Genomic DNA, 23,648 nt, shown 5'->3' with positions numbered 1-23,648 from the left:
CTTGCAAGATGCAAAAGACGCATGATCTCACACCAAATCAGCAACAAGTCAGACTTGAGAGAGCGAAGGAGTTGCTTCGCTTAGACGAAAGCGGTTAATTTCCGAGCATCGTGTTTTCTGAGGAGAAAATGTTTCAAATTGAAGCAGCTCGTAAACTCCCAAAACGATAGGGTTTATTTGATCGACCGTTGATGCGATACTTTGAGTCACCGATTGGACACCAGGTGGCAGAACCGCCACAGGTAATGGTTTGGGCCGCTGTAACCGCAGACGGGCGCTCTCCAATCGTTTTCATCGAGCCTGGCGTTAAGGTAAATGCGAAATATTATCGGGAAAGTATTCTGAAGGTTACTTTGAAGCCGTAGGCAGACAAACATTTTGGTGGCAGACCATCGACGTTTGAACAGCACTCAGCATCGTCTCACAAAGCTCGAGTGAATAAAGAATGACTAAAAAACAACGTTTCGAACTTCACAACGCACTCACAATGGCTTTCAAATTCACCAGACGCGAATCCGATGGATTTTTCTTTTTTGCCATTTTGGAGAGGAAAGCCCGAACTAAAAGATTCACCAGTCTCTCGGCGTTGAAAAAAGACATTGCCCGCGAATGGCCCAAAATACTTGCAAGTCATATTCGGGCAGCTTGCGACTCGTTTCTGGACCGTCTCAAGACCATAGTCAAGGCAAAAGGTGGTCATATCGAGCAAAAGTAAATTGATTCTTAATCTTGTATTATTTTAACACATTTTTTACTTTGAATTGAATGAAAGTAATTTTCCAAACTAAATTTATGTCCTTTTTAATTGGTTACACTTCGAGTGCCGTGTTCAGCGTGGCCACCATCCAGCCTCCGTAATGGTTTGTTGGGGAGTGTCTTGGAAAGGCGTCACATCTCTTCATTTCTACGAAAACGTGGGTTAAGACCGAGGCAAAAGTGTACCATGATGACGCCTTAGAAGGCATGGTGAATCTGCTGGGCAGTACTCTTTTCAATGGAGTCCGTTCGATCTTCCAGCAAGATTCCGCTCCAGCCCAGAAGGTAAATCCCACGCTGAAGTGACTAGAATAGAGATAGGAAAGATAAAAGGTGGATGGTTAAAACAGATAAATTAGTTTGAGGTCACTCTTCCACAAATCTCTTGGATTCATTGATGAATTTAAGAGATCCGGAAGAGGAAGAGTATGAACTTTATCCATACTCAGTATATCGCAACCCAATATCGTAAGTCTGATGAAAAGCGCCGAACAGCTACAGACAAAATGCTGTGCAGTGTCGTCATTCTCAAGACAGGATAGACATATCGGGCTGTCCACGACGCCCATGGTAGCCATATGTTGACCACAGACGATGTGCTCTGTGGTTACACCCCCCAGTACTCTCAGGTCCTTCCTGCTGAGTTTTAGGAGACAGGTCGGTGTTCTCCTGTTTAGTTCTTTCACAAAGCACTTGACTACTCTGCACGAGTTCAAACCAGACCAACGTCCTCTATGGGTAGACCTCATGAAGTCGTTAATCCATAGTTGAATCGATGCAGAATTGACACCTAGAAAGGGTTCAGGTCCTAGTGGCATACTTGCAAAGCCTTCATTTGCCAATTTATCAGCTAACTCGTTCCCTGTAATACCACAATGACCAGGCAGCCAACACTTTATTGTGTTTTGCAACACTGTTCAGTTTTGTCTAACATTCACCGACTAACTTCGAAGAGCAGCGTGGGTTAGCAAGGGCTTTCAGTGCAGCTTGACTGTCACTACAAATTCCAATACTGTTGCCTCGCCACTTTTTCTCAACTAGCCAGTACGCCACATTTAAGATGGCATAGACTTCCGTAAGGAATACCCTGACCATCTACCCCGTGGCATAGGAGTACTAAGTGTCTTCGCCTAAGCACCATCCAGACCCGCTTCCATCACTGGTTTTGGATCCGTTGGTGTAGAAAGTGCGCTGATATCCTGTTAATAGGTTCTCTGGATTTAACAATTGATCTCTATATGGGATCAAAACGACATACTTCCTACCGAGGCTAACGACAGGCACCCGATTGTCCACCGGCATCGAGAACAGTGTGGACCGCTCTGACAACTGTGGGTATATCTGACAGAGTAAGCACTGGTCACTTCATTTCCCTAGACTCCGTTTAACTTGAGCCTGTACGCCGCCTTCATTGCTTCCCTTCGAATTTGAAGATCTAGAGGTTGCAAGTTCAGAATGGCATTAAGGGCATCACCAGATGTCGTACTCATGGCACCTGCGATACCCAAGCACACACGTCTCTGTAGCCTTTTTAGGGGTTTTACTCTGGAATTAACCATTGTGGCTTTCCACCATACTACAGCAGTGACTAAAAACCAATATTCCTGGGTTGATAGTTGAGGAAGATTAGCGAGCTGGAAGTCCAGATGTGAACCCATTGGACTACAGTTTGGAATGTGAACTGGAGAACACGACCTGTCGAAGACCTCACAGAAATTTGGAGAGTCTCAACGAAACTTTGGTGTGAGCAGCGACATATGCCATAGCTGAATGGACTAATCCTTTGAAGGCTTATGTAAAAGCAAAGTATTTACTACCTACCATTTAGTTTTCCAAAAATTCATCTCTTTATCGGAACATTTGAAGATTTGACGCACCGGCTAAAGGGTAGCTGCAGCGATAGTTTTGCATACCTACAGTTAGCATATACGAGTATGTATGTAGCTGTCGGTATTTGAGGTATGTGGATGTTACTATATATTTAAGTAAAAGGACAGTTGCTGCAATGCCATAAGTTTTCCACTCGCACCGTAACTGTGTATGTAAAAACGAATTTCGAAAACTTTTTGCTACAACTAATCTGATGGTAATGCACAAAATTTGATGCCACTCCGGGGAAGATTTCTTATGCACTATTTTCAGTCGCATAATATTCAAACAGGGGGGGCGGTGCCTTAGGTTAATATATTTGTAAGTATATATATATATTGAACTGATGTCCAGCAGCAACTACATAGAAGTGGGTAGATATAAAGAAATAAAAACTTCGCGATTTTCAGAACCATTTAGATGTTCATAAGATTCTGAGTGCTCAAATTTTTACTCTTCTTTGATAGAGTTATTCGAAACGCCGCTTTTTGAAGAAGGTTAGTAAAAACATATTTTTATCCTAAATACAGCAAAAATATTTTTTTTTTAGATCTCCATTTATTTGATGCAATCTGTTATAACAATAACAATAAGTACTATTTTTAACTTTGGGTAAGAACTCCCAGTTCGTTACTTACCAATGAACATCATATAACATACAGGGTGGGCCATATAGCGATTGCTTTTTAAACCACCTATTTGTTTGAGAATGGTAACACAAATGACATGTCAAATGTGTTCATAATTTACTTAAAGGTTTGACATTTACGAAATGGGACGCTATACGCTTGAACAAAATTGGGAAATATTGAAAACCTATTTCCAAAGTGGTGAGTCTTCTTCTTCTTCCGCGGTTACAGTAAATGGCGAGCGTTACCGTGACATGCTCAACGAGTTTTTGTTTCCAAAAATTGAAGAGGATGACATGGACGACATTTGGTTTCAACAGGACGGTGCAACTTGTCACACTGCCAAAGTTCACTCGAACTTTTGGCTACCGTTTTTGAAAACCGAATATTCAGCCGAAATTCCGATATCAATTGGCCGCCTCGGATCTGTGATTTAGGCCCGTTGGACTATTTTTTGTGGGGAGCCGTTAAGGACAAATGCTATGCGAATCATCTAGAGACGATTGATGCTTTAAAACACGAAATCGAAGTTGCCATTCATGAAATTGGAGCCCAAACAATCGAAAATGTGCTTAAAACTTGGGTTGATCGAATGGCCAACTGTAAAGCCATTCGTGGCAGTCATTTGAACAATATTATTTTTTATTCATAAATGACAATGTTCAATCTTCAAAATAAAAAAATAAAAAATATTGAAAAAATATTGATTGGTTTTTTTTTATAGCGATTCAAAAATCAAATTTTACATGGCTCACCCTATATAATTGTTTTTTTAAGAGCTTGCAGGTTGTGCGAGAAGATAACAACTTTGTCTGCGCGCGCCTGATGCGCAACGTCTAAAGTCTTTAACAATGCCCATAACTCTCCAAAGGTGGATGATGTGCGACATTCTATTTTAAAATCTTTTTGTTCTGATGTCAACCTCCACAGTCAAGACCGCAGCATCAGCAGCAAAAACATCAACGCCATCAGGTAAACAGTGATGTAATTTTTGTGTAAAAGTAGCTCTAATTTCTACTGTGGTCACTTTGCTCTTAACGTCCGGCAGGTTGTGTGTGCCAACGCATAAGCTTTCTACAGCCTCGAAGGATCATCAATTTAGGTGTTGCTAGAAAAATCTGAAATTTTTTTTTATGTACACAGTTGTAACTGGATTTTGTGCCAGATTTATGGGAAATTGGGTCATACATTTTAATATTGAATTCTTTTAGCTTTCTGATTTCTTTGGCTTTGAGCCACATTCCCCTCTCAGCGTCTCTTCTGTGTGGCTACGCACGACTCCTACTTAACATCCTTTAATTTGTTTCAATTTTTTTTTTTCACATGAAAGGCTGTGAAACTCCGAACTCTGTTGCACGCCTCAACTTCCTTACAAAATATTTTTACCAATTTTCTGTGTGGCTTTTAAAAAACTCTCCAGCATTGCCCAAAAGGCCATATGATTCCATCAACTTGTTTGCATATCAACTCCATGGCACCAATGGCTACTCGCCACAAACAAGTGAAGACTTTACTATTTAACCTAGCTTACGTATGTACGAGTACATATCTTTGGGTAGCAGCCAACAACAACAACTTGTTTCATATATTTGATAACTTGGAGAGTGGCTCTTCTTGACTGATAGTCAACTCATCTGCAAACTGGCCAGAGACATCTGCTGTCAAGTGAATGAAAGGAGAGTGGCTGTCGTGCAAACAAATAAAGTAACGACCAAACGGTAAAGCCTGAAATGTGTTGTTGTGTTTGTACACTAATACATATGCAGAGCAGTGCATGCATTGTAATGAATGGAAATTTTGTAATACAGTATCTTACGTAACTATGCAGACGCTGTAAACAGTTATGTTTTTGCTATTAATTATTTCTATTTAAAAGCTTTTAAGAGCTTCTGAAGTGAAAAATTAGAAATATTCACTTTTAGAAGGCAGTCAACTCAACTTAGCAGGCCGCAACAGAAAATGTTATGCTAACAGAGAGAGAGTGAGAGAGATAACAGGCGCACCCAGAGCTGTCACTGCATAAGCAAAGTAAACGAGATCTGTTAGTTCAGTTTGATTTGACGGAATCTTTAACAATTCAACACGATTACGTTTCGCTTTATTTTTAAAATAAACAATTATTTAGTGCTGCCAAAAGTTCTGTTACAAGTCAACTCCGTTATAGATATGAAATTGTAATACTGTTGTTAATGAAGCTGGTTTTAATTATACAACTATTAAAAAAACAGTTTCAAATATTCATTCGAAATGGCCATCATTCGCTTATACAGAAGCCTTCAAATGATTAGGCCTTTCAGCTATTACAGCACGCACGGTTTCCATAGATGTTGACGTCGCTGCTCGAATCAAAGATTGTTTGAGACTCCAAATTTCTGTGAGGGGTTCGACAAGTTCTGATCTCGAATTCTGACTACAAACTGTAGTCCAATGGATTCAGATATGGACTTCCAGCTCGCTAATCTTCCTCGACTATGAACTCAGGTTGGTTTTTAACCACTGCTGCGTGGTTTTTGCCTTATGGGCTCGAGCCATACCCCCTTTTTCGCAGAGATGAAGAGATGTAACGCCTTTACAAGACACTCCTCACCAAACTATTACGGAGGCTGGATGGTGGCCACGCTGAACCCTTGTAACAACATGTTTTGCGTCTTTAGAAGCTTTAGCATAGAGTTTGTCGTTTTACGTGTTAAAAACTTCCTCAAGAGTGAAAGTTTTCACATCTGTGAAAATAATATTTTCATGGTCGTTGACCGCAGAAGAAGCTGCTTGCATCTGTCGAGTCTAATTTTCTTCAAGCGTGCTGCCAAATGGTGACCAGTTGAGCGCCGGAAGGCTTTTATGTGTAGATCATCTCTAATTAATCCTCACATGGATCTGTTTGTTACATTCATTTCCCTGGACATGATTTTTTGCTTTCTAAGGGAATTTCCTCGAATTATTTCTCCAACGGCTTTTACGGCTGCACTGGCTCGAACCACCCAAGGGTGACCACTTCTTTTTCTGTCTGTCCCTTCAGACGTTTGGGAAAAACGATTGATCGTGTGGTGGAGAAATATTCTCCAAATACTGAGTTTATTCTGCAATTCGTAAATCTCACTTGCTTTTTTAATGGTTTAAAGCCAGCTCTGGTAACAATCTATTGCTCGCAAAACTGTAAGGAGGAGGGGTCGCGACTCGACCCAGGACTTCAGGTCCATGGGTCTTATCTCACTTATCCTAAAGGTGTATGAAAGATTGATTGATTATCATATCCGAGAGTACATCGAATCAAATTTATCTCCAGCGCAGGACGCTCACTTGAAGGGGAAATCCATGGGAATAGCCTTACATGAGGTTGTACGGGCTTTGGAAAAAGCTCTGGAGGGCAAAGCATCCGCCTTGTTGGTCCTCATAGATATACATAGAGGGTGCTTTTAATAACGTTAGTGGTAGGTAGTAGAATACGCCGATAACTTAGTTGTGATGGAATCGGAACCTTTCCCTCAATCATGACTGAGATTTTGGAACGCTCATTTCAATCAGTGTATCCAGTCTCTATGTCAATCCTCAGGACGTGCTTTGGATGTACAAAGTAGTGGCTCTGCCAATTTTAACGCATGAATGCCTCGTTTGGTGGGAAGCTCTTCGAAAGGGCTGTAATATCACCAAACTGGAGAGAATGTAAAGGACTGCTTGTATTGGCATCACTGGAGTATATAGAACTTGTCCCAATACTTTCCTTATTGTCGTTTTCCACTTATTTCCCATAGACTTCCACGTTATTTCCATCGCTGCTCAAAGTGCAATCAGGTAAAACGAGGTTGGCATCTCGAGGCAATCTCTCGAGGGTTTTGGGGCGTTTCTAGGCAGTTAACACCGTGTTTCTCTGAGCTTTGCACAGAATTCTCTATGCGCAAACTACAGTTTTAGGGTCGTGCCAGGGCAAAGTTTCCAAGTAGGCAAGATTGGAACGAGAGGAAAATCTGTACCGAGACTGTTACCTCTGTCTTCACTGACGGTTACAAGGGGGAATAGAGTTGGTCTAAATCAGCAAATTTATCTGTTTCCTTAAAACTGCCGAATACTGTTAGTGTTTTTCAGGCAGAAGTCTTTGCCATCCTGCAGACATGCAAAATGCTTAAGGAATGTGGGAGCGAGGAAGATATGAACGATAGCTTAGCCGTCATCAAGGCTCCGACGACGCCATGGTGCCGGTCTAAACTGGTCAACTCCTGTAAAGAGGAGATCAAATCTCTTGGGTTCGCAGGCAACATTTCTCTGATCTGGTTTCTAGGACATAGGAAGATAGAGGGAAACGAAGTTGCTAAGGAGCTTGCCAGGAAAGAGTAGACTGAATTGATCTCAGAGACCTTCTATCCGGTCATTACCATCCCCCTGACTGTTGTTAAAGTAGAATTGCACAACGTATTTCTCAGGAAAACGCACAAAAGATGAAGCTCTCTTTCTTGATGTGCTATTTCGTAAACCCTTTAGCCCCAGTACAATAGACGGAGAACGCAGAAGGTCTTGGAGACTCCGCGCCATCCGATTTCTAAACTCGTAGCTATGCTCACCGGTCATTGAATGATCGGCACACATGCGGAAAAGCTGGGCTTAGCATTTAACCTCTATTGCAGAAGCTGTGGGAACCTTTCCGGGAAGCAGACTGTTGATCACTTTCTGTGTAAATGTGCGGGTTTGGCAGCTCGACGTTTAAGGTCCTTTCTGTGCCTTTCTTCGACAGCCTCAGGCAGTGCTTCAACCTTAATCCCATCAACCTTCTCCGTAACATCGACAGCTCTGGTTGGCTGTAAATATCTGCCCGTTGGAGGTCTCGTAATTGTATTGAAACGGCGCTTTAGTGCTGCTTGGCGCGTGCCAGTCGGGAACCTTAGCCATTTCACCTACCTACCTACCTAACTCGCCTGCGAAGGAAATGCTTGATATTTCTGGTGAAAATGGACTAGAAATGCTTTTGATTGTCTTGTTTTGTTTGCAATTCTACATCACCAGAGATGAATATAAACAATTTTGGAAAACAGTAAGAAATTTTATAAACAAATATTAGCATTTGAATTCTCACTTATTTAGGGTATGCAAACTTCTGTCCGATACTATACTTAAGTGCATGAGCTCCTTTCCCACAATTCAACTACTCAACTGTAAGATCACAAAGGAAATGGAAAAATGAGCTCAAAGTGTTTATGCAATGAAGTGAGTTTGTGTGGATTTGTGCTCGTTTGAATGCTGGCCTGAAAGTATGTAAGTGTGTAAATATGTACGATCAATGTAGAGAACTTGCAAAGTAGCCAAAAAATATGCCCAACAAAGAATGGAACGTTCATCAGAGGCGAAAAGCAAATTTTCACTTCCAGTATTTTACTTAAGTGCGCTTCTGACAAAAACTCATCCAATAGATGGAAGCTTAGCTTTTGGTGGTCACCTTCGTGTCAACTCTGATTACGGTTATCGCTGCACTCTTTTATATACTCATATACTCATATACTCACAACCTCACCTGTCTACTTACACATTCACTATTCACATTTTTGTTTTTCAGATGGGCCAACTACGTGAAAGGTGTTATTTACAATTTTGCTACCGAACTGAAGTTGGAGGGACAATTGCCCGGCTTCAATGCAGTATTTGCATCCAATGTGCCAGTGGGTGGTGGTCTATCATCGAGTGCGGCAGTTGAAATGGCAACGTTGACCTTTATGGAACAGTTGACTGGCAAACAACTTGAGAGGTGAGTGAATTTGCAAAAAAAAAAAAAAATGTAATATAAAATCAATAAAACAAAATGAATATAAGCGCAAGCAGACACGAATACATACAAAAGTGTTTTACAAACTGGTCGACTAGGGTTTGGAATTTTGTTTAATTCAGCTATAAATAAAAAAAAAACGCATGAGTATTTTCCAAAGAATCTGCTTTCTGTGAGAGCAAAACTTTGCCTTGAAACATTTGCATTCAAATCACTTCCATGACTGGCTTTGCCGTAGCCTTTTCTTGCAACTATTGTACATTTAAGCGAGCCTCGGCACTCATTCATCTGACCAATGACAACATCGATTTTATGCTTTAAATCTTGCGTCATCTCTGTAGGGCGTGCGTAACATTTATACTTAAAGGCCCCCATCAAAAAATTGAGTCAAATCGTTGCTCCTAAATGGCGTATGAATCTCACCGTTTCCACTGAATACTCGATGTTTGAATACAACTGAAATGTTTTTATGGCTTCCCCCACTTATTTCTGGCAAAAAGCGTTCCCTTTTTGACTCACCCATAAATTTTTTTTTTTTTTATTGTATTATTTCCCTTTTTAAATTACAATCTGTTAAATTTTAACAATAAGTAATTATTTTTAAAGTAGTATTGGAATTCTTTGTTCTCTAACCAATGCTAGATATAGTAAACATTCAATTTTGCTTTAGATTATGCTACATTATATTATTTTCTAAGCGATAATTATTATTTTTTGTTTTTTCTTTTTTTGCTTTGTTATATTGTGAATTCTGTTGGAGTTAATCGTTTTAGTCTTCGTTTTCCCGCTTTCTCCGATTGTAGTAGTTTGCGCATTTGTTCATTTTGATGATTTGTTAGTCGTTGTATATGCTTGAAGCTGTATTTTCTAATTGTGTCGATGTTGAGGTCGCTGTGGATCACGTCGTTTGGTATATACCAGCCTGCTTTTGTTATTGTTCGAAGTATTTTAGATTGCGTCCTTTGAATTATTTTGATATTGGTTTTTTTGCTTTGCCCCAGATTTCAATGCCATATTTCCAAATGGGTGAGATTATAGATTTATATGTCACTACTTTGTTGTTAAGGCTTAGTTTTGAATTTTTAGCCAGTATATGTATTTGTCTGAACTTGTTTTTGATTTCAGATAACTTTTGAGAATGGTGAAGTGATTCCGTGGTAATATTTGACTGAGCTTATGCAGTAGTCCTTTATGCCACACCCTGTCAAAAGCTTTTGCAATATCCAGGTAGACAGCTATGCAGAACCTTTTATTTTCCATATCATTTGATATTTTGTTTATAACTCTGTGGACTTGTTGCACAGTTGAATGCCGTTGTCTAAATCCAAATTGATGGCTTGGTATTCTATTTTTTTTCTATCAGAATTTTGTCTAATCTGACAAAGAGTATTTTTTCAAACACTTTTGAAAGAATGGGCAAGAGACTGATAGGGCGATATGATGTCGTTTCTGATGCAATTTTACCTGGTTTGGGAATTGCCGTTATTTGTGCAACTTTCCAGAGGCGTGGGAAGCATTATGTCCTTAATATGCTGTTGAATATTTGTCGTATATATGTAATTGCTACATCAGCTAGTTCTTTTAGTATTTTACCATTAATTAGATCGAAGCCCGGTGCTTTTTTGCTGTTCAGATTTTTCAAATGATATCTGATTTCTGCTGAGATTGTCATTTTCATTCTCTTTTCTGGGTTACCCGTATTTACATTTTGTTCAATGTGCTGATTGTTTTTTTCGTTTGAGAATATTGTTTTAAAGTGTTCAGCTAGTGTGTTTGCCTTCTCTTTATTGGGCTTTGCCCAAGTTCCGTGTTGTGTTTTGATGGGAGGTTTATGTGGAACTGGTTTGACTAAGTTTTTAGTTGCTTTCCATAGAGAATAATTGTTAACTTCCGTAGCCCCCAAGTTATGTATGTAATTCTCAAGCTTCTTATCTTGGTGTTGTTTTAATAATGTTTTTAATAAAGTTGTTGATTTGTTAAGTTTTGCCTTATCTTCAGGATGTTTAGTAGTTTGCCACTTTCTACGGAGTTTCTTTTTTGTTGAATTTTTTGTTTGATATGTATTGGAATAGACTCTTTTTGTTGAATTTTTATATTTGCTGTCGAAAGGGTGAGGGCTTTGATGATGGAATCGTTGAAAGAAGCTATTGCTGAGTCAATCTCGTTTTCCGTGTTTAATGAAATATTTATAGTCAATTGTGCTTCCACACTTTGTCGAAAATAATTCCAGTCTGTTTTATTATTATGTAGTCCTCTAAAAGTTTGTTGGTGCAGAGTTCCAAGAATTGTCATTAGAAGTGGGGAATGATCCGATGATAGCTCCAAACATGACTTAATGGTGAGATGGGATTGTGGAATATTTTTAACAATACATAAATGAATTAAATCTGGTTGTTTTTTGATATCTGTAGGCCAGTATGTCGACTCTCCGGTGCTTATGAAGTGTCCATTATTTTCTCTTATAGCGTCTAGTACGAGGGCACCTTTTATATGTCGGGATTAGAGAACAAAAACAAATGTTAATCATCGAAAATCACTTTATTCTTTTTCAAAATATTCTCCATGAAGATCTATACACTTTTGCATGCGTTTGAACCAATTGTCGAATCACTTTTGCCACTCTGAATGAGGTACCTCCAAAACATGCATTCTGAATGCCGCAACCGCTTCTTCAGGTGTCGAAAAACATTGACCTCTCAGTTTGTTTTTAAGTACGGGAATAAAAAGAAGTCATTCGGTGCCAAGTCAGGACTATACGGCAGATGACCCATTAATTCGATGTTTTGGGTGCTCAAAAATGCAGTTGTTTGAACCGATGTGTGAGAGCTCGCATTGTCCTGGTGAAGAGTGATCCGTCTTTGGCGATTGGTTTTCCTAATTTCTTGGAAAACAACTGGCAAACAAATGTTTGTGTACCACTCAGAATTTACTGTTCTGCGTTGTTCTAGTGGTACGGTTGCGACATGTCCAGTTTTTCCGAAAAAACAGGCGACCATTTGCTTGGAAGTGCTTCGTGCGCGAACAACTTTTGTTGGATTTGGCTCATCTTGAAACACCCATACAGTCGACTGCTGTTTACTTTCGGGCTCATACGCGTAAATCCATGATTCATCACCTGTCACGATGTCATATACGTGTTTCGAAGCCCCGCGATCGTATTTTTTGAGCATTTCCTTCGACCAATCGACACGAGCCTTTTTTGAGCGATTGACAAATTGTGTGGGATCCAACGCGAACAAATTTTTTTGACTGTCAAGTGTTTATGCAATATTGAATGTATGCTGGTCCCACTAATGCCTAAGATTGTCTCAATCTCACGATAGGTCACATGACGATCTTGCAATATCAGTTCGCGCACAGCATCAATGGTTTTCGGAACAACAACTGATTTTGGACGACCTCCACGAAATTCGTCTTGGAGTGAACTACGACCACGATTGAATTCACCATACCATCGATAAACACTGGTCCTTGATGGAGCTTCATTGCCAAAAAATGAATTAAGTTCATCCATGCAATGTTGCTGAGTTAATCCACGTCGAAAGTTGTAAAAAATAATCGCACGAAAATGTTCACGATTTAATTCCATTTTTGGACCGAGATGAATCTTTTAAGTTACTGTAAACAACACAAATAGCGCTGGTATTTCAAAACGTTCTGAGTACGTAAAAACCAAAAAATGTCAAACTTTACGATACAGCTGTCAGTTGCCAGATTGCAACACCATGGTTGCCAAATCCCGAAATATAAAAGGCACCCCTCGTAATTTTCGGCCTTTCGAAGTTGTTAACCTTGATCCCCAAATAGAATTTTTTGCATTGTAGTCACCTCCAGCGATATATCAACTTCCTAATCCGTTTAAATATTCCAGCTATTGATCTTTTGTGTTATTGAATTTTGGCGGGCAGTATACTGCTGATATTGTTATTGGTCCATTTGAGCTATTTATTGAAACTGTCGTTGCTTGTATGTTATTTTTTCTATAACCATCAAGTTCGTGGTATTTAAATGTTTTTTTGATGATTATTGCAGTTTCTCCGTGAGCCTTGTTATCTGGGTGATTTGTGTAGTGTATGTTGTAATTGGGTATATTTACAAAAGTTTTATGAGTTGCACGAGTCTCGGATATTAGCATAATATCAATTGCTTTGTCTAGAATAAAAGTCTTGAGTTCTAGTTCGTGATGCGTAAGTCCGTTTGCGGTCCAAATTGGTATTTTTATTTTACTTAGTGCGACCATCTAGCTTCGATACCAGTATGGTTACAATGTTCATCATGGTGGCATGGTGGTATTAGGGTTCTTAAATCCTTTTGTTAATGTTTTGGTTGATGTTGCTTGTGCATAAGAAACGCCTGGTATAAGGGTTTGATTTGTATTAGTGCCGAGATTTTCCTGGTGATGTTCATTATTGCCTTGTTCTTGTGCGGCGTGTCGGATATCTTTGTATTTGGAGTTTTTTGTAGATTTCGCATAAAATTAAAGTCAAAAAGTCGATCATTCAAAATTCAAACTTTAGACGTACCGCCCTGTGTATCTGTGAATCTGTGACAAAAAATGAGAATTAAGAAGATTTTACTGTTATACTAAATAATGCATATCCATAATTCAACTTTTATTGAAATGGATTCTTAAGTACTTTTTGCTCAAAGCTTCCCTAACAACTCAGCAGTTTACTGCTTTACCGGAAGAAAGTGTGATGAACTCGATTTATGCGGTTTTGTCGAAAATTCGGTACCTATGCGCTAAAAAAACAAACTAAAAATATTAGTAGTTATATCTTTTGCCATTTTTCTCCTCTTTTGCCAGTTTTCTTTTATCTACACATTTTTTCAAAGGTTGCCTTGTTTTCTTAATTTTGACATTCAGTAGTTCCTTGAAACTGCAAATCTGTTGATTTTCCCACAGGATTACTGATATGTAGTTTCTTTAGATATATACATACGTGTGTGCATAAGTAAGTGTTATTTTTTTGTATTTTTGTGTTTTTTAGCAACAAGAAACGTGCTTTGGTATGTCAAGCTGCTGAACATAAATTTGCTGGTATGCCTTGTGGCATTATGGATCAGATGATTTCCATTGCGGGCCAAAAGGATCATGCGCTGCTGCTGGATTGTCGGTAAGTAATGCGATTCATTTGGGGTTAGTCAAGTAAAAATAGAGTTTGGCAATTAAAAAATACCAAATGCTTAGTTTGATGTTCAAATGTGAAATGTGGTTGGCAGGCTTGCCTTGCGATGCGCTAAGCAGTGTTTGAGTTTTGGGGTTGGGGGTAGTCAGAGGCCCGAAAAAATGATGATTTTCAATAATTTTTTTTGTTAGTCAATTGCTTTATTAAAAAAAAAAACGAAAACATAGCATTAATAAAGCGGGTTTCGACTTGGTTGGTTGGTTGGTTGGTTTGAATGGCGATTCTTCTAGAAGCCAACTAGCGCTTCCGCACCATTTTCTTGCCACATCCTCGCTTCCAACTTGTTTAATGGTTATTTGCAGCATGACGTTATCCAGTCTGTGCCGTTTAAGAACCTTATTAGGTTTTTGACATCTAAGCCAGACAGTTGTTCGAGACTCTCGAACAGCGGTTTGCCCAGGGTTAACATTCTGCCCTTCCATAGGGCAGGGCATTTACAGAGGAAATGGAAGATTGTCTCCTTTTTCTCCGGTTGTTTACAACTGTGACCGTGTGTGTTGTGAGAGATGCCCATTTTGGCTGTTTATTCTCTCACAGACCAGAAGCCAGTTATGACTGCCGTTAGTCTCCAGGCGTCCCGTCGTTTCATGTTTATCAATGTCGACGACTGCTTGCGGTTATAGGTGGGTCATAACGTCCTGCTGATTTTGCATTTCGTCTGGCCTCTCCATCTACAATCTGTGTTTCGGAGGTATTTTAGGGAAATTGCATTCTTGACTGCACCTAATGGTGTGACTACCGGTACTGCAAGAACGTTATTCATGGCAGATCCCCCTCTTGCCAGTTCATCTGCTTTTTCATCACCTTCTATGTTCCGGTGTCCCAGGACCCAAATTAAGGTTACTTTATGGTTTTCACTCAAGGTGCTGAGACTATTCCTGCTTTGCTCTACCACTTTAGAGGTTGTTGTAGCCGAGTCTAGCGCCTGGCTTGCAGCTTAGCTATCCGAAAGAATAGCTATATTGTCCTTAAAGAGAAATCTGCAATCAGTAGCCTACAGGTTTTCCCAATTGCCAGTACTTCCGCCTGGAAGACACTGCTGGTATTAGGAAGGTGGAGAAAGAACACTCCCTTGGGGACATCCTTGCCTGGCGCTGACTGTGATTTGTTCGTCACCGCTTCCACCAGCGGTTAACAGCCTCTTAGAGAGCAAGGAATATATCCATTTTACAATGTGTCGTTCGGCAGAAGAACATATCGAGCCGAAAGTGGCATTATCAAAAGCCCTCTCAATGTCCACGAACACGCCCATTGTGTATTCGTCAGCTTCCAGCTCAGCTTTAATCTTACTAACAAGATCGCGTGAGGCTGATTTACATGATTTTCCACTCTGGTAAGCGTGTTGATTTCTACCAAGTGGACTTCTCGGCAATGCCCTCACTCGAATGTGTTTCTCCATCACTCGTTCTAGACTTTTCAACACGAACGATGGCAAACTGATTGGTCTAAACTTTTTACTATGGAATAGTCGTCTTTTCCTGGTTTCGGAATAAATACAACTCTTACGCGTCGCCATTGGGATGGTGTGCAACAAAGTGCAAGACAGGCTGTGAAGATCCCTTTCAGGGCCTCAATCAGTTTGTCTCCTCCTTTTTTAAGCATTGCTGGTTATATTCCCTCAGGTGCAGGGGACTTAAAGTTCTCAAAGGAAAACAAGGAACACCTTATCGATTCGTTTGTCACTATCCGACTAGCAATATACCAGCTGTACCTAGAGGTTCCACCGTTGCTACCGTTATTGTTCATGCCACTCTCTACTTCTGAGAGAGTTCTACTACAGGGGAAATGGGTTTCGAGTAGAGCATTAAACGTTTCCGATTCGGAAGTGGTGTATGAACCGCGTACTCTCTCCGCTAATTTTAAATAACTGAATTTCATAGTTGTCATATAAAATTTCAATACTGGCGACCCTTCAAATATCGTTACTATTTCGCTGTCACTTTAATGTCGAACAAACAAACAGAAAAAGTGCCGCACATGACCTCTCGTAACCATCAACATTTTTTCTTATCTGCACTCTATACTCGTATATAATTTAATAACTTCCCAAATGCAGCATAGCTGAGTAAGTCACACACAAATTCAGTGCAGCCATAAAACCACAACGCATCCACAAAGTTCGAGCCATCGCGCAGCTTTTGTCTACCACATAAACAGCCAAAATTCGCTGATAATGTGCGAAGATTTTTTGTGTTTTTTTTGTGGGAGCAAAAAAGAGCGCAGCAAAATTAAAAAAAAAAAGAAAAATAAAAAGAAATATATCAAAAATGAAATAAATGCAAAATTATACAAAATCAACTAATAAAATAATAAAAGATGCACCACACTGACTGGCTGTGTTGCTGCAGTAAAAAATTGTGATGTGTGCTTTACGGGTATATGGAGAATTATAATAAAAAATAATTGTAATAAAAACAACATTTGCGCGACAGCCAGCAACAAATTTACGACAATAGCGTCAGCTGGCTGGCAACCGCAGCAAAGTAGCGCACACATACACGCACACGTACGTAGGGGCATGCACATACACACTCTCGCTCCTCTCATGCGACCCCTCATAAATACTTATATGACTGTATGTGTCCATGTTGCAAATGCCAAGCTGCTGCTGCTGTGGCTCTGAAATTGAAAAAGTTCCACGCTTTTGTGGTGGAATGTAGAAAAATTTTAGCTACGCATACGCGTACATATGTATGTATGTATGTATATATGTATGTATGTATATATGTATGCACGTATGACTGTATGTATGTATGCAAGTATGTATGTATGTATGTATGCAAGTATGTATGCAGTAATAATAATACCGCGCATACGACTTGACTGTTAGCAGCAAATTTTTTATTCAAAAGTGCTTTTGTTTAGGTTTTCGGTTTTTTTACTTGCTTTGTTTTTGCATTTTATTTATATAAATAAATTTGTATGCGAAACAACATTGTCTTGGCAGACAAAATGTCATAAAAATGTTGCATACTCGTTGGTATAAAAAATGTTGCACTGCCAAAAACAGGCATTTACGGTATTATAGTGTGAATATTTGGCAATTTTTTCCAGCAGTTTACGATAGAGATAATAGATAGATAGTTGAATGAAATGTTGTTTGATGGGAAGGAGCCTAAGCTGATTTTAAAAATATTAAATAAAATATTTAAATTAAATTTTATATTTAGGGGAAAATTCCAAAGATTACTGGGTATTGAAATTGATAAAATTTGATTATTTCGACTGATTTAAAGCTCCTATCAGCGTTTCAAAAAGTGCAATTCCTTTGCTGATCAGATTTTGTGATTGCACACATTGAGATGAGGGAGCAGATAAATTATTTGCATTGGAGGACACAGAAAGGGGAGCACTTAAACTAATACACACACTGTGGGGGCATTAGAAAAAATATTCAAAGCAGCTAATAAAATTATATTATATATCTATAAAATATTTTCTAGATATATTTATATATTGTATTGTATAAAATTGGCGCTTACACGTGTTTGGCCGAGCTCCTCCTATTTGAGCCGCGCGTCTTGCTGTTGTTTCACAAATGGAGAGGCCTACAGTTTGAAGCCAACTCCGAATGGCAGATATTTTTTTATGAGAAACATTTTCATGGCAGAAATACACTCGGAGGTTTGCCACTGCCTGCCAAGGGGAGAATGCTTTAGAAAAAGCTTTTTCTGCATTTCGGTGTTTCACGGAGATTCGATCCTATGTTCGGCGTATTCTTTTCCGAATGCCTTTTATGGCTGCACTGGTTCGAGCTACGCTTCTTCTTTTTGTCTGTCACTGCAGATTTTGGGAAATAACGATTGATCGAGCAGTACAGAAACATTCTCAAAATCAACCCCTACAATCCGATTCCATTGTTCACCAGCGAAATTTCCTACGAAAGCGAGTATAGTTTATAACATTTCTGTTCAGTAAAAGTTAGGTTAGGTTAGGTTGATATGGTTGCCCAGGGAATGGGCACACTTGGATGAAGAAAGATGCGTCGTTTGTGATGCCAATATGAAGGGGTGAGGCGGAAGAGAAAGACCGATGGGAGGCAGGGAGAGGGCGGGGAGAGGTGGTGCTGGGATGGTTAGGAGCGTGCGGATTACGAACGATGACTATGTTTGTGTCGACCGCTTTATGCTGCTGATGAAATTCGTTAGATTTTTAATGTCAGCACCAGCTATATCAGCAGGCGTAGCAAAGAAGTAGGAGCCAAGATGCCTAGATCTTAGCCCCGCCAGAGCAGGGCAGCTAAGGAGAAGGTGCTGAGATGATTCCACCTCATCCTCCATACATCCAGCGCAAAAAGGACTCGAGGTGATTCCAAGTCTCACAGCATGCATTCCTCGCGCATTGTGTCCTGTGAGAGAGCCCACTAGATTGGAGAGCTGATATTTTGTCAGCCTCAGAAGCTCGCCCGAGCGCCTTCGGTCCACACGTGGCCAGAAGGATTTCGCGACCTTACACGTTTGTGTACTTGCCCAGCGCTCGCTGAGTTGGTGCGATGCCCATCTTTCCAGGAGCAGACCGCAGGTAGTCAGGGGGGATCCCAATTCTCTCCCTTCGCGGGGAAATCACCTCGCATGCCCCTTGTCTGGCCAGCTCATCCGTCTCACAGTTTCCAGCAATGTCGCTGTGACCAGGAACCCAGATGATGCTGATGTTAAAGAATTCGGACGCAGTCGAAAGCGATGCCAAGCATTCCTTGACCAATTCCGAATGCACCGTCATAGACCCGAGGGCCCTTATTGCCGCTTGGCTGTCGGAGTAAATATTTACTTTCTTGACCGTTAATATGCATTTGAGCAGCCAATCAGCTGCCTCCTTGATTGCGGCTACCTCTGCCTGGAACACACTGCAGTAATCCGGTAGCCTGAATTTGAGTCTGATGGGGAGCTCCTCGCAAAAGACTCCTCCGCCAACCTTTCCTTCCAACTTCTATCCATCAGTGAACAAGTTCACCAGGCCCTGGCCCAAGTGTAGCTCTCCGTCCACTCTTCCCTTGACGGAATATAAGTGGAGTAAAATTAAAAAGAAAGTATAAATAAATCTGTACTTAGACTACGCAGAAAATTTTACGCAAGGGTCTTGGCTTATATGCCTATAAAATACGTGCAAGAACTAAAGCTAAATGACCATCGTTTGCATCTCATTTTTGCTGATTGGGCTCATTTAGATTTCTTATTAGGTGCACAACTAGGTAATCGCTGTTTTTTTTGATGAAAATACAACTTTATTCTGAAAAAATGGTTACAAGTGAATTGAAAGTATTGTCCATCGCTGGCTACTATTTTTTCCCATCTTTCTGGTACGTCTCGTATACCGTGGCGGTAAAACTGTTTATCTTCATATCATTTTGATATCTGCTGGTCAGCCAGACCATGTGCCATCGATCGGAACAGGTGATAATCGGACGGCGCAATATCTGAAGAATATGGCGGATGGGGTAGGATTTCCCATTTCAGTGTTTCCAGGTAAATTTTAGCGGCTTTGGCAACGTAAGAACGAGCGTTGTCTTGCTGTAGAATCACTTTTAAATGCCTCTCCGCGTATTGCGGCCGCTTCTCGCGCAGTGCTCGGCTCAATTGCATCAATTGAAGTCGATACTGATCTCCAGTGATGGTTTCGCTTGGTTTTAACAGTTCATAATAAATAAGACCAATACATAGCATAACCTTCTCAGCCTGAATATTCTGCCGAAGCCACGACACAGAAGCAGGACCGGGCGGGTAGTCCCCATGACTTTCCTTTCTTTGGATTGCTGTAATGAATCCATTTTTCATCACCCGTCACGATGCGATGTAGAAAACCCTTCCGTTTTTGCCCTTGGAGCAGTTGTTCACAGGCGAAAAAACGACGTTCACCATCCCTTGGTTTTAACTCATAAGGAACACAAGTCCCCTGTTTCTGAATCATCCCCAAAGCATACAATCGCTTGAAAATGGATTGGCTGGTAACTCCTGATACTGTAGCAAGCTCTTTTTGCATTTGACACGGATCCTCATTGAGCAATGCCTCCAATTCAGCGTCTTCGAAGGCTTTTGGCCTTCCTTCACGCGGACGGTCGTGAACATTAAATTCACCGTATTTAAAGTGACGGAACCAATCCCGGCCCATTGTCTCACTTAAAGCAACATTTTCATAAACTTTTTGTAGCTCTCGATGCGCTTCAGCCACCGTTTTTTTCGAATGAAAGAGGAAAATCAACACTTCCCGCAAAAGACGATTATTCGGCACAAAATCAGACATTTTCACAAAACCAAAAGTATCTGATACCAAAACAAAATAACTAATGGTCGAAGCAGTTTGTTTACCATATGTCTAAGCTTGGTTTAAGATGTTTATGTTATGTTAGAGTCGACTAGCACAAACTGTTGGCGGCATCTATTGACAAACAGCGAGAACTTAGTTGCACACGTAATATAATTTTTTGAATTATTGAAAAAAATAGTTAAAAATTGGACTGATCGATTGGACCACGGCGGACATATGCTGGATATGATATTCGATATTGAATGAGATGAAATTTATATAAAAAAAGTTGCTTGAAATAAAAAAAAATCATTCCAATATATTTCTGTTTTGTATTACCATTTCAAGTTCTTAAGCTCGTAAAGAAACATCCGCTACATATAATTGGCGCACGCATTCTTCGTTAGAAGTGTTGTCGATCTCTTTCTTCAATTAGTATTGTACATATTGATGTTTTTCCGCAAATGGAGTTACCTACAATTTTACGCAGCCTCCGAAGGGCAGATAAAGCTTTTCATACCAGAAATCCATTTTGGAGGTTTGCCATTGCCTGCCGAGAGGCCACTGCTATGGAAAAAAGCCTTTACTAAAGGATGGTTAAAGTTTAAGGGCCGATGTTGAATGTGAACCATACCTAAACGTCAAGTTTTTTTGTGCATTTCATTCGACATTTTTCAATATCAGACTAATTCAATTTAAATCGTAGAAAGATACACAATCGAGTATTTTTTTTAAAATGAGACCGGTCAGGCAGTTACTGTGAATAGTGTTCGCTATCGTGAGATGATAACGAACTTTTTATGACCCGAATTGGAAGATATGGATGTGGACGATATGTGGTTTCAAGAGGACGTTGCCACTTGTCACACAGCTAATGAAACAATGGCTCTTTTGCGCGAAAAATTTGATGGCCGAATAATCTCACGTCGCGGCGATGTCAATTTGCCGCCAAGACCATGTGATATGACACCGCTGGACTTCGTTCTTTGCGATTATTTAAAAGAAAAGGTGTACGTCAATAAGCCAGCAACAATTCAAGAGCTAAAGGATGAGATAATTCGGCACATTAATGGCACAGAACCTCAATTATGCCTCAGCGTCATCGAAAATTTGGACCATCGGATAGAGGTGTGTCATTTGGCCAATATTTTGTTCCATACGTAATTGAGCCATACCAATATTATCACAATAAAGAGAAATGATAATAATTTTCTAAAAAAATTGTATTTGACTCAAAATCAACACCGGCCTTTGAAACTTAACCACCCTTAATTTGGTGTTTCATCTCCACAATTCGCTCAGGCCCTACCAAATATAATAGTAGTCACGCAGAAACTGTCGTACATGTGCACGTGAACAAGTTTAGATAGAAAAATTATTAAATATTAATAAAATTCTTGTTTCTGTTCTGTCTTAAATTGAATCAGAAATTTCTTAAAAATCCATGTACTCTGTTACTCATTGCTCTATTAAGATTTCTAAGGCACTTTCGAATTTAATTTTATCTTTTGTATGCATTCCCAAAAATTGCAACTATACTCACATATACATACACACACATCTGTTAGTTTAGTGATGTGCTCTATTTTGCAAATGTTGTATTTTATTGTGTGCCAACAATTCAAGTTATCATAACAACTTCTATAGATACGACCACATTTGGCAGTGCGCAAGTGAACCAAAGGCCTTGCAGTACCAAAATTAAAACTGACTTAAATGCATACATGTACCGTTACGCATGTAATATGTGTGTGCTTTTGGGTCACTGTATGCATATAAACTGCAAAAAGTTGGAGTGTCTCAAAGCTAATGGAAAACTAATTTATTTCGGGGTCCTACTGCTCCGCTTTCAATACAAGGAAATGCGTTCAAGCGGCTCCTTCTGTTTATATGGAAATGTTTATACCACTAGTGGGAGTAATTACTATTTCCTAGTGAGCTGAGTTTGCTATTAAACAAATGTAGAATAAGTATCGGGTGTTTTTTTAAGAGATTGCGTTTTTTCATTGTAATATGGTGGATAATTGTATGGCTTGCAGTGTTTGAATATGATATCCGGCGTATGTCCACCGCGGCTACGAATTATTAGGATGAGGAATAAGTTCGTGGCGTTTTTACCGCAGACTTTTATTTAAACAAAACACAATAATTATATCAATAAGCTAATCAATTAAATATTCGCTGTTGCTGTTTACAACCTCTTCCGACTTCTGGACCAATTTGTTGATGCCGTTCACCAAAAAACACCTGATCTGGTGTCAAAGAAGTTGTTGAGACAGTTTCAATGACCTCTTTGTTATCGAAGGTAACGCCCTTCATATGGTTTGACAGCGGGATATTTGAGCGGAAAAGATAGTAATCGGTCGAGGCAAGGTCCGGAGAAAACAGCGGATGCTGTAGGATCTCCTATTCGAGTTCATAGAGTACAGCTTTGACGGCTTATGCAACAAGGGGCATGGCGTTGTCATGAAGGAGTATTGTTTGATCACGTCGATCAGGTCTTTTCAGTCGAATAGCTTCATTCACGCGATATAGCTGATCAATGTAGAGCTTCTTGTTGACCGTGGTATTCTTTTTGAGCATTTTCCAGTGCACCATGCCCTCTCAGTCCCACCAACTATATATCATGATCTTTTCTGGATGAAGATCCGGCTTGACTCTTGACTTTGGCGCATCTCTTGGAGCCTTTCTTTGCTTCATATTGATGTATGGGAACCATTTCTCCTCTCCCGTAAAGATTCGGGACAAAAAGCGATGTTTATGATGGAGTGTTGCTCGATGGCGGCCGAGATGTTGAGAAGCAATTTGAAGGCGGTTGTCTTTGTTTTTTTGTTTTTTTTGGTTGAGCTTTGTGAGGCAGCCAGGCACCCAAGTTCCCAATTTTTCGGTAAACCCCATTGAATGAAGGTGACTGCGAATCGTTTTATGGTCGCAGCTCATTTTTTTCTGCCAATTCTCGACTGGTTTGGCGTCCGTTCTCTTTCAAAAGTGATTTGAGACTCTCTTCATCCAATTCAGAAGGCCTTCCACAGCGGGGCTTGTCATCGACGCCAAAGTCGCTAATTTTGAACTTTGCAAACCATTTCCTTGCTGTAGACTCGCCCATGACACCTTCTCCATGCACGTCGCAAATGTCCCGGGCTGCTTTGGCAGTTTTTTGACCTCGATGAAGAGCAAAGAAGATCAGATGTCGTTTTTTGCCTCCTGTGTGTTCCATTT

At 40.0% G+C, this 23,648-nt stretch overlaps 1 protein-coding gene across 3 annotated transcripts in view; it reads left to right on the top strand.

The window, feature by feature from the left end:
* LOC128857895 (galactokinase-like) overlaps positions 1–23,648 on the top strand; it is a 122,605-nt gene that overhangs the window by 16,786 nt on the left and 82,171 nt on the right. For all 3 annotated transcript variants that reach the window (XM_054093717.1, XM_054093715.1, XM_054093714.1), the window contains exons 4-5: positions 8,794–8,982; positions 13,992–14,117. In XM_054093717.1, coding sequence (XP_053949692.1) covers positions 8,794–8,982; positions 13,992–14,117 — 315 coding nt within the window. The remainder of the gene's footprint in view (positions 1–8,793; positions 8,983–13,991; positions 14,118–23,648) is intronic.

Source organism: Anastrepha ludens, chromosome 3 (assembly GCF_028408465.1).
Source record: "Anastrepha ludens isolate Willacy chromosome 3, idAnaLude1.1, whole genome shotgun sequence".
Classification (NCBI taxonomy): Eukaryota; Metazoa; Arthropoda; class Insecta; order Diptera; family Tephritidae; genus Anastrepha; species Anastrepha ludens.
This window is presented reverse-complemented; position numbering and strand designations above follow the sequence as displayed.